Source organism: Pristis pectinata, chromosome 9 (assembly GCF_009764475.1).
Source record: "Pristis pectinata isolate sPriPec2 chromosome 9, sPriPec2.1.pri, whole genome shotgun sequence".
NCBI lineage: Eukaryota > Metazoa > Chordata > Chondrichthyes > Rhinopristiformes > Pristidae > Pristis > Pristis pectinata.
The window spans coordinates 60,458,684-60,471,246 of NC_067413.1; the positions used below are offsets into that span (position 1 = coordinate 60,458,684).

The 12,563-nt window shown below is 36.3% G+C and overlaps 1 protein-coding gene across 3 annotated transcripts in view; it reads right to left on the bottom strand.

Moving 5' to 3' along the window:
• LOC127574662 (NEDD4-like E3 ubiquitin-protein ligase WWP1) overlaps nucleotides 1-12,563 on the bottom strand; it is a 151,835-nt gene that overhangs the window by 58,318 nt on the left and 80,954 nt on the right. For 2 of the 3 annotated variants that reach the window (XM_052023883.1, XM_052023881.1), the window contains exons 3-6: nucleotides 6,267-6,405; nucleotides 5,080-5,204; nucleotides 4,426-4,563; nucleotides 4,187-4,253 (exon numbers count right to left, since the gene is read on the bottom strand). In XM_052023883.1, coding sequence (XP_051879843.1) covers nucleotides 4,187-4,253; nucleotides 4,426-4,563; nucleotides 5,080-5,204; nucleotides 6,267-6,405 — 469 coding nt within the window. The remainder of the gene's footprint in view (nucleotides 1-4,186; nucleotides 4,254-4,425; nucleotides 4,564-5,079; nucleotides 5,205-6,266; nucleotides 6,406-12,563) is intronic. The other variant, XM_052023882.1, reaches the window with a different exon arrangement.

Here is a 12,563-nt window from a genome sequence, read left to right on the forward strand (position 1 = left end):
TGGGATTCAGGGACAGGCAAGTGGACAGAAGTGAAAGGTGGGAGGATGGAAGTGGGGATAGTGAGGAGGCATCTGAACTGACAGCAATCAGTGTCTACTTGAGCATGTGTATTAATGCCCATGCAGCATAGCCTGGCCTCCAGTTACCTTTACCCTGTTGCCACTGCACCAAGACACTCTGTCAAGCCCATGTGATAGCTGGTGTGTGATGGCTATCTCACATTAAAAGAAGAGGCAAATTTCAATCCTCAGTAAGAAATTTGGGATTTGGAACATCAGGAGCCTAATGGACAGCCCCAACATCAACATATCTGAAAGGTGCTCTGCTTGGGAACTCGGATGATCTGGCATTGATATTGCTACCTTGCATGAGACACAGTGGCATGGCATGGTCAGCTCAAGGAACAAGGAGGTGAACACTCCTCCTTTTGCAAGGGCAAACCTGTTTTCACGGATGGGTTTTGTCATCAAGAATGAATTTGTCTATCATCTCAGTGACTACCTGCCCCCCACCTATCCCACCCATGAATGAGACCCTCGCAACCTACTGGCTCACTTGAACATGGAGCCACAATGCTGCAGTATTCAGCGCATATACCCCAACCATGGAAGCTGCACACGAGGCGAAGATGGATGTCTAGTCTATGCTTGAAAGAACCCTAACCCACTTCCAGAGAGGGACAAACCAGTCTTTTTGGGTGAGTTGAATGCCAGAATTGGAAAAGGCAGAATCCTCTGGAAAGGCAAAGAGGAAGGTAGGAAAAGTCAATTCCAACAGAGTGCATCTCATGTAAAAATGGAGCACAGGGATATTGGATATTGCATTGACTACTGCCTAAACATCAGCTTGGCTCCAAAACAAACCTGACCACAGAAACATTGCCAGACAATCATAAATTTTGGAAGTTTTAAGGACCAAGCAAAGACAGATCTTCTCTGGACAACCCCAAAGTTCACCTTAATTAGCAGCTACAAAGAGACTGTTGGCTTCTCCATTAAAAGACACTTGGCATCATTTGATGATAATGACCAGAAGAACCAGGCATTAACCACAAATAAAAGGCATTCTTGGATTGGAAAATCCACATCACTTCAGGGAAGAGAAAAGGCCACGGCCCAACAGAAAACATATGATTTAAAAGTGACCATAATATGTTTTATAATGATAATAGAGAAGGGAATACATGGAGAAAAACAATATACTAGATGAAGAAAAGGCAATTCTGAGAGGCAAAGATAAAATGGGCAACAATATTGATAAACAACATACCAGAATAATAAGAAATATTTTTAAAATAATGTTCAACAGAGAAAAATACTGCCAAAAGAAAAAAAACTAAATACGTGAGACTCCATGGATGACTAAAGGCATATGGCTGAAGGTAAGGAAAGAGGTACACATTAGTAGACTGTATGAAAAGAGAGTGAGTGTGAAGAGAGAAATCAATAACAAAATTAAGAGTACAAAGAACAACAAGGAAATTATATTAACAAGGAACATAAAAAAAACAGTAAAATATTTCACAGACACATCAATTAAAACAAGGAAGGCTGGGCTAGGAATAGGACCATTAGAGAACCAACATGACAGTGCCACAGGTAAAAACAGAGTTTACAAATATGTCCCAATACTCATCTCATCACAAATCCAATTAAAATTAGAAAGGGGAATATAGTAAATAAACTAATCAAAGTGAAAGAAAATAAAACCTTTGATCTGCATGGATTTCATCCACACATTTTAAAAGAATTTAGGGAAGTGACAGCTGAGGCATTACTACACATTTTTAATTATTTATTAGTGAATTTAATTATTTATTAGAGCTAAAGAACTGACAAACTGCTAATGTAATACCTATATGTATATAATAAGGGTGGTAGAACATATTGAGGGAATTATAGATCAGTCAGTTTAACATTGGTGGTAAGAAAAGTAATGGAGTTCCTACCAAAGGAAAAAATAGAACAACATCTAGAATCAAGAAGTATAATTCTGAAAAGTCAGCATGGATTTCAAAAAGGGAAGATCTTGCATGACCAGCTTTATTGAACATCTTTGAACTTATATTGATAATATAGTAGACATAATTTATCTAGGTTATCAAAAGTCATTCAATATGGTAACCCACAATAGATTAATGAGCAAGGTCACAGAAGGCATACTCAAGAGACAAGAAGCGGACTGGATTGCCAACTGCCTACAGGAGAAAAAACAAAATTCAAGAACGAACAGTGGCTACTTATAATGGAAGAAAATAGGTAGTGGGTGTTCCACAGGATCAGTGCTGTGACTACTGCTGTTCACAACTTAGGCTTAATGATTCAGAGTTTGGAATCAAGAACTTAACTTGTAAATTTGCAAATAATATCAAATTTGGGAGGGTGGTGAAGGTTATAGTCAATACTAAGAAGAATTAAAACAAACTTTATGATGACAATAAATTGGCAGTATGGGCAAATAACTGGCAGTTAATGTTCAACACAGATAGATGTGATGTAGTACATTTTGGTAGGAAGAATGGGGAGGCCATTTATTATTCAGAAGGTGCAAGTCTAGATGGGTAAAAGAACAAACAGATCTCAGAGTACAAACATACCAATAACTAAAAGTTGTACCCCACAAGCAAGCAAAACCATAAAAGGAAAAAAAAAATCAAACACTAGGATTTATTTCTGGAGAGATATAATTGAAAATTTGGGTAGTTATGCTAAACTTGTATCAAGCCTTCATTAGAGCACACTTGGAGTTCTGTGTACAGTTCCAATAACCATCTTAATAAAGGGTAATGAGGCAATAAGAAGGATGCATAAAAGATTTACAAGAATGGTACCCAAAGTGAAAGGCATGTGAATCAGCAGAGGATTAACCGAATGGGTCTTTTTTCTTGAGAAAAGAAAGTTGAAGGTTGAACTAATGATGAAAAGTTTTTTTTTTAAAAATCGGTTTTGACAAAAAGCATGGTTTCTATTTGTGAAGAAGAACATAACTAGAGGCCATCATTAGAAGCTAGTCACCAAGAAGTCCAATAAAGAATTCAGAAGAAATTTATTTATTCCATAATGTTATGAGAATGTGGAACTCCCCACCACAGGAAGTGGTTCAGTGAATAGAATAGAAGAATTTAAGAGGATGGACAAACTTACAAAGGAAAGCAAATAAAACTGCAGATGCTGGAATCTGAAACAAAAAACAGAAATGCTGAAGAACCCAGCAAATCAAGCAGCATCGCTGGAAAGAGAAACCAGTTACCATATCCGTGACCTGAAATGTTAACTGTTTTCCCTCCTACTAATGCTGTTTGACTGGCTGAATTTTTCAGCATTTCTCTTTTTGTTTAAGTTTAAAAAGAGAAAGGAAAAAGGTAGATAGATTTAGAAGAGGATAGACAGAAGGCGGCTCAAGAGGTGTATAAATGGAATGGTAGGACAAAATGGCCTGTTTGTGCCAAATATCATGTGCACCCATGTATTATTACTTAATGCAGGTCCTGAAGATCTAAAAATCAGGTGTGAAATCAAGGTTGTAAAACTGCAACACCAACTTTAATTAGTTTCCACTGAATAAGAGGCAAACACTGAACAAATGATAGCATTCAACTTCTATCGACAAATTCGTTTTACTTCTCATTTTCTGCACATTCATATATTTCTGGTAATATTTTGTCTATGCACTTATAAAACAATTCTTGCAACAATTCAGTCTGACTTCAGGCAGTAGTATCATTGGAGATTTCTGGATTAATCTTGTTTACATTTTGACTAATTTTTCCAAAAGGCAGATAAACTCTTACCCACACACCTGTTCATAATCTAAATGTATAAGCACTTTAAAAAATAATTTTAGTTTTGAGCCATGAAAGTTAACCATAATTTTAAAAGCATTTATTTTTAAATGCTGTAATTCAACCCTTTACAAACATAACCACAAGGTCATGCTGTTTAAAAAAAGTTTGAATTGACCTTATGTCACATGGCAAAAATGTACTATTCACTCATAACAAAGAGTCACTGTAAATTTTGGGCTTTTTCAATTGTAACATCAATCATTTATTTGCTGTTTAGATGTAAACATTTCATTTTTTCCCCCAGATTTCCCAAAGTATACTTATGGAGTAATTTATTTTTATTGTCCCAAATCACAGTCACTTCTCATTATCTGGCTATATTTCAAGCAGTCTTTACACACCTTGTTCTAGCCCTTGTAGAAGATTCACCTCCATTTACGTGGATGGCATCTCCATTCTGCTGAACTTCTGTGTAAAAGAAATTCAGTTAAATGGATATATAATTAGCAAGCTATAAAGTTATTTATACAAATTATAGATAACTAGACAAACAAATAACAAAACAAATAAATAACAAAACAAATATAAAATGTCTTACTATACTATACTGGCAAACAGGCTCTGTTTTATATTTACTCACTGGTTGCTGATGTATTGCCATTGGGTACAGATTCCTGATCCACTGTCATGCCGTCAAGGAAAACAGTCAAGTCACCAGTTTGTACTACCCCAGTCTTATTTTCTAATGTCAGCTTCAATACTTCTTTAACATTTTCCACTATTGAAAAACAATAATATTTTGTTTGTTTATAAATTTAGAGAAACAACCTGTCTAATCACTAACATTAGTATTTTTCTTACGCAGTATTGTATATTTAGCTTTTAGCTAAAAATAATAACAACAAACTATTAACAATAACTTTCATCTAGGCAGAGCCTTTAAGACAGAAAATAGCCAAACATATCAAAAAAAGATGCATGAAAGAAAATGAATTTTGCGCCTAACAAGGAAATATTAGGGATGACCAAAAGCTGAAGTTAAAATGTCTCTTATAAGAAAAGTCTTAGAGAGCAGAAGCAGAAACATTTGGAATTCCCAAGTGGGGAAGCTGGACGACTCAAGGAATAACTGCCCATTAGGGGCCAAGGAAGGAGAATACAACATAGACTTCAATCAAAGAAGTGGATGTCTAACTGGAACTGCAATGCTGCTGTACTCCTTATATTACATTTTCCTTGTATAACATCCTTCCAGTAACAGGCAAAGCTACAAGGAGAATGATTTAAAACTTACATTTTCTGTTGTGTACTTCCAAAGCTTGGCCAATGTCTAAGGTGGCTTTCCCTAATAAAGCATCAGATTTTAATGTATGATGGCTCCATATTTTAAACTCCAATTTGGTGTGTGGTGTTACATTCCTGCACACAGAAAAAGTGTAATGTAACATAGGTGTATGTGGCACAATTACAAAATATTAAAAATATACTTAATCATATCTTGATTGATGGTTATTAAGATCATACGCATTCACTAAATTTTTAACAGACATTTGAAGATAACAAACTAAATCTTCTGTAGCACAAAATGGATGTTTTATTGCTGTAAATGTTCTGACTGTTTTTACAAAAAAATTTATAGAGCACAGTAACAGGCCCTACCGGCCCGAGTCCACACCACCCATTTTAAACCCATGTTAACCTGCCCGTACGTCTTTAGAATGTGGGAGGAAACCGGAGCACCCGGAGGAAACCCACGCAGACATGGGGAGAACATACAATCTCCTTACAGATAGCGACGGGAATCGAATCCCAATCGCCGGCGCTGTAATAGCATCACGCTAACCGCTATGCTACCATGCTTTAATATCCTTTGATCATTAAAAACCAGAGGTTATAAGTGAACTTATTTTCATGGTTTCCATATACATTACATCTTGTATTCAATGGTATTGATTTACTGAATAAAACCAGACAAAGCCACACTGAAAACTAAGAAATTCTAATAATTGCATAAAGTTCAGAGTAAGGAAGGACCATTTCGCACGCCAAGCTCTCCATGCCAATTGCTCACAAAAGATAATTCTACTATAAGCTTCCCCACCCACCCTTTACCTGCAATTTCCTTGACTGGGCAGTTTGGAATGGGCTCCTTTCAGATGAAGCCTCAATCCCTACACTTCTATCAGTTATTTGGGGAAACTCAAGGGATCTGCCTACAAAGTTACTGAGGTGGAATAGCAAAAAAAGTTTGCAACTCAGTGTCACCAAAAAGATCTTGGTCTTTCTTCCCATTTAAGCTTAATTTAGGCACTGTGCCTTCATAGGATTCCAAAAAAAATTAATTTCATCAGTTTTACAATCCAATTCACTGTGTACTTTGGTAATAGGTTAGGAACATGTCCACAAACTTATATTAACATTTCTTATACACTAAAAAGAATGTCATAGAAGGTTAATTAATTATTTTATAATTTTGCTTACATTGTTAAGTGCTCATCCCATTTTGGATTAGATGAACTATTTGATTTTGCAGATTTCTTTAGTTCTCCATCTGCTGATAATTCCACATAGATTGCAGTTCCGAACCAATTCTTTCTTCTTTTTAGCTTTGCAGAAGCAACTATTAAGTAAAATTGTGGTACAAATTTAAGTAAATGCAGACAGTAAATCTCTTAAGACCCCAGAAGATCAAAATAAAGCCTCACAACAAAATTTCTATTTGGACCTTACCATTTTATCTGTATCATCAAAATTATTAAAATGTTTTTTTCTTTGCATGTTTAAATTCCACAGCAATAATTGTTCTCCATTTCATCTCAGTATGTTTATATCAAAGGCACAAATTTCATTAATATTTTTGCAATAGATTTTTAGATGGATAATTTGAATTAAAGATGTTTCCACTAATAATGAAAAAAATTATAAGAAACTAGCTGTACACCTTTAGGTGCAGATCAGAAAGAATCTGAATCAATGCTCTTCTTTTTAATCATATTACAGAAATTCTTACACCTTGCTGGAAATGAGGAAGCCATAAATGTCTAAACACAAGAATAATCAAAGATTAAGAAAAGCCCAGTTCTCCCAATGTGATATTTTATTATTCCCTGAACATCTTTAGTAGATAAATCAGCAAATAATTGAAATCAGTCAGCTCAAAAATGATCATATTCATTTTCAGTTTACAATTTATTTATTTAAATCTAAATTCTCTGATCCAACTTTGTCTTGCTTTTATTAATAACTTTGGCTTACCTTATTCAGTAGTTTATGCACTTTCATTCTAGACTATAAAATCTATTTTTATTTTATTTTTACGCATTAACCTCTTTGTACACGTTAATTATGATGCACTTTACTCTCACTGCACGCACATAGACTAATTATATTCATCTAATTACATAATGGGAAGACCACCTATCACAAGCTACATTGCTAGCCAGATTCCATCCCTCTCCCTGACATCTGACTGGACCCAGACCAGGCTACTTACAACTCTGGTGTTATAGTTGACCCCAAGCCAAGTTTTTCAACCATATTTCCAACAGTACCCCTTGAATATTGCCAACTCTATACTGTCTCAAATATCTGCAACTGAAAGCATCATTGAAACTTGCATTACGTTTGGATATGGTTGCTCTAACCCATTTTGGACAACCTCATCTTCCACTCCCTGTAAGCTTCAGTCCTTTCAAAACTTTGCTATCTGTATCCTAAATCAAATCCCATTCATCCATCATCTGTGCTTGCTAACTACATTAGCTCCTAGATAAACAATGATAACAACATTCTCATTCTTGTTTTCAAATCTACCCATAGTCTTCCCTCTCTTCATAACCTCTTCCAGCTTTATAATTCCCCAAGTTTTCTGTGATTATCAAATGGGTCTGTTTTGTCCAACCTCAGTTTTAATCACTCCACCATTTCTATCCACATCTTCACTTAAAGATCCCAAGCTCTGGAATTCCATCCCTAAACCTCTCCACCTTTCTACCCAACTTTCCTCCTTGAAACCTGTATCTTTCACCAAATTTTTAATCATCTGCCTTAATAAGCCCATTGTCGTCTCAGTGTCAAATAATCAAATGCAGCTACTTAGACATTCTGCTATTTTTAAAGCTACCATAAATGTGCAGGTTCTTGTTCGCTGTTAGATATCATATTACAGAAGAGATGCAATCTGGCCAAAGCATAGTGAACACTGAGGACAATTTCATATATTTGTCTTCTCAGTTCCTGGGAAATAAGCAATGACATCGATGGGATTGTTTCTCTGGAAACCTGCATGGACCCACTGGGCTAAATAGCCCTCGTGTGCTGTTAAAAAGAATAAAATACGGAACTAGCATTCTATCATCTTTTTGGGAGCTTTTCTGTACTGTGTACAGATTGAATTACCATACTATTACTGTATGCTAATTTCCAATCTTCACACACTTATTTTTTAAGATTATTCAGCAATATAATGTTTCCCGAGAAACTGGTCTCAGTTACCACACGACAGATAATTGTTTCCTGAAACCCTCTCTACGAGCATCAACAATGGGATTTCAACTTGCAAGATGATTCACTCAATTCCATTCACTGTGTAATTATGACCCACATTAAAATATCTTGCTGCCTATTAATCATCCATGTGACCAAAGTGATTACTTATAAACAATATATCTTAAGCATGGAAGTGTATAAAAAAACAATAATGTTTCAATAAAATACCAATGATGTTAACATTATGTTGGTTTATTTAATGTCAATAAATTAGCATTAGAAGAACCAACATTAAAATTAATAACTGTTTTATTTAAAATACAAAATATTTAACAATTGTATTAGAATTAAAAGCTCATAAATATTTTCAGAAGGACTGATTTATGTTCCTTGCAAGCCCACAGAGTGATTCAGTGATAAAGTTGTACAACACAATTGAGTTCCATTCGTCCCAACTCATCCATGCTGACCATCTATACTAGTGCCATTTGCCCACATTCGGCCCATATCCCTCTGCTCCATTCTTATCCAAATACCTGTCTGAATGCCTTTTAAACATTGTATCTACCTCTGCCACTTCCTCTGGTAGCTTGTTCCATTACAACAACCACCCTCTCTGTGAAAAAATTCCACCTTAGAACTCCTTTAAATTTCTCCCCTCTCATCTCAAACCCAGGTACTCTGGTTTTAGACTCCGTTACCCTAGGAAAAAAAACTCTGACTACCTTATCTATGCCCCTCATAATTTTATAAACCCTCAGCCTCCCCCATTCCAGTGAGAATAAATCCAACTCATCAATCTCTCCTCATAAATACAACCCTCCATTATAGGCAACATCCTGGTGAATCACTTTTGCATTTTTTTCTAATGCTACCACATCCTTCCTGTAGCAGAACTGTACACAGTACTCCAATTGCGACCTGATTATAAAGTTTTGTACAGCTGCAATATGATATCCCAAGTCTTATACTCAATGCCTCAGCCTATGAAGGCAAGCATGTCAAATGCATTCTCAACTACCCTATCCACCTCTGTCACATTTTCAGGGAACTATGAATTTGCATAGGTCCCTCAATACATTAACACTCCTGAGGTCCCTAGCCATTTACTGTATACATCCGATTAGTATTTGACATCCCAAAATGCATTACTTTACACTTGTCTGGATTAAATTCCACCTGCCACCACCCTGCCTAGCTTTTCAGCTGACTTAAGTCCCTCTGTATCCTTCCACAACCTTCTTCGCTATCTACTGCTCCACCAACTTTTGTGTCATCAGCAAACTTACTAATTGGTCCATCTACATTCTCATGCAAGTCATTTATATACATGGCAAACAACAAAGGGTCCCAGCACTACTCTCTGTGATATATCACTGGCTACAGACTTCCAGTCAGAAAAGCACCCCTCAACCATGACCTTCTGCCTAATATCAGCAAGTCAATTTTGGATCCAGTTTGCCAACACACCATAGATCGCATGTGCACTAACCTTCTGGACTACGTACTGTGTGGGTCATCATCAAAAGCCTTGCTAAAGTCCATAGATGCCATGTCTACTGCTCTGCCTTCATCAAATTACAAAACATTTAAAAGTTTTGAAATATTTGTCAACACTTCTGTTTTACCCTTCTTCCTCATGATTTTTTCATTAGCTGGTTTACATGGTTTTAGCTTGCATGGGAAGGAGATATTTATTCGTCAGTTGGCAGTAATTGTTCATCCAATGATACCACTGCCATTACTACACTTCATTAACAGACCATGAGCAAATCTAGTGATGGTGTTAATGACTGACAACACTCTGGAAGCACTGCCAACAAGTTATACAACTTACAATTATCACCTGTTAAATTATCAAGTATTCAAATGTTACTGTAAAATTACAGACAATCTTTAAATTGCTTTATCCAAAAATGGCATTAGAGATAGCAAAGTACTTTGACCTATCTGAAACACTATCACTTCTTTCACCACTGGAAAGCAATGAGCATCATGTTGCTTGGAAGGCAGCTACAGATTCCCCTTACACTAGCTGATGCCTGAGTTCAAGTTTATGCTTGCACCTATGTCTGCTGAATGTGCATACTTTTGTTTAGGTGACACCACACTCCTGCAGGTATTTACAGGCTGCATACAAACTCAGCTTTGGTTTGGACACATGGGTAAAACATTTGTGTAATTTCTCCAATGATTAAAGAAGTCCCCATGTACATTTAAGTTATTGAATACAAGACCCGAATCAAATAGTCCTCCAGTGAAATGGATACAAATATAAGTGTGGTGCCAAAATGCAAATTCTGCAATGGAAGGCTTAATTACTTCAAGTACGCAATTTATTTGATGAAAAATATTGGAAAATATTTCTAGAATTTTCTGATCAAGTTTCTGGTAAGTAAGATTCCATGCCAGCAGCATTCGGAATATTTATTCCATGGTTTCCATCAACTAAATAGATGACTAGCTTCATAGATAGCCCCAGCTTCACCTGAAAATACACTTATGTCTCTTCATCCACACTACCCATTATGATCAGGACTAAAACATCATTGGAGAGTTCTGTTAAAAATGTGATAAGCTAAACATTGACCAAGATACATATAGGGGTTTTTCTCTCTCTCATTCCCAATCAAAACTTGACCAGGAAGAGCAAATTGAAATAAAAATAGTAAACGTGAGATATAAGAAACAGAAAATGCTGGAAATACTCAGCAGGTCAGGCAGCATCTATGAAAAGAGAAACAAAGTTGACATTTCAGGTCAAAGACCTTTCTTCAGATCCAGTATCTGCAGTTTGTTTTCAATTTTTAAAATGCTGGATATAGTCAGCAAGACAGGCAGCTTATGTGGAGAATGAAACAGTTAACAATTCAGATTGATGACCTCTCATCAGCTCTGTTATCTTTGTTTCTTTTTCCACAGATATTTCCTGACCTGCTGAGCATTTTAAGCATTTTCTGCTTTAACTTAAAATTTCCATTTGCACATTTTTGCTTATCAATAACCATACTAACCTACTAAAGAAAAATCAATTATAGATTACAAATATTTATTCCTATTCTATGAATCCATTATCCAACTCTATTGTTAATAGAAATAAATGAGTCCTTAAATTACAAAACAAAATAGTATCATCTTCCTAAATGCATTGCACCTATAAGCAGCATTCTTGATTTTGTTCTTTCATAGTTCTGTAACAATTTGGCTTTTAGTAGTGAGGAAAGTGTGGACAGTAAATAACAGTGAATTTGGATGGAAAAATTCTGCACAATGGTTTTATATCACAAATACAACTCATCAGAATTTCATGAACCACTAACACGACAGAGCTTATTCATTTGTGAATTCTCTTGAGCACTCCAAGGCTAAAATGTTATCTGCGTTTGACTGCACATGACCACTAGTGTTCTCGTTACATGCTGACAGTGAAGGCTCTTGTGCTCTTTCCTTCTCTAACTCCCATTTAGTGAAGCTTAGAATCATAAAATGCCATCTTGCAGCTATGCTCTAGGTAAATGTCCTTTGTCACCACTCCCCATGTCTTATTATTAATGCTACAAGCCTTTAGGGAAGTTCTGACCCAACCTCCTTTGGAGTACTATCCCTGAAAACTTTCAACAGGGCCAGCTTAGAGCATCCACTCAGACATAAAGCATCCCTTTAATACCTGTAATGTTACATATCTTCCACAAATGTTTCTTTAAGGAAAATATTAAAACCTGATCCAAACCTGACCCAACATGTTCACAGCCAAGCCAAACTCATCCAAAGCCTTCTCTGTTTCTTCCACCCAGTTCAAAGTTCAAACCAGCATTCTTCATCCATTAGCTTCTCCCTTCTTTTTTGCTCCTTTTCCATCCATCTCTCCTTACTTTCCCCATTCACTGCCAACTTTTTAATGTTAACATTCACCTCCCCAACTCTCACTTCCCCTCCTTTGCCATAGATTTGCTTTCTTTTCTCACCCTTTGTGCTGTACCTGGCAGAAGTTATTGTGACCACTGTATACTACAGATTGGGATATCTACTGTCAACAAGATTCACATGTACAGCGTATACACATATACTGAATGCTCAGAACCAGAGCTACTCATTGCTGCCTCAATGGAAGTCTTGCAATAAAGGAAGAGGGACCCAACTGTATTCCCTTTTGTCAGTAAATCCCGACAAGTCAACAGACCTTTAGATTACTGACTGGCAATATCATGCATAAAGCAATACTTAGCAAAGGCACCCAGCAACACGAAAAGGAAAAGCACACTAATTTCCATGAAAGGTCATTGGTAGTTT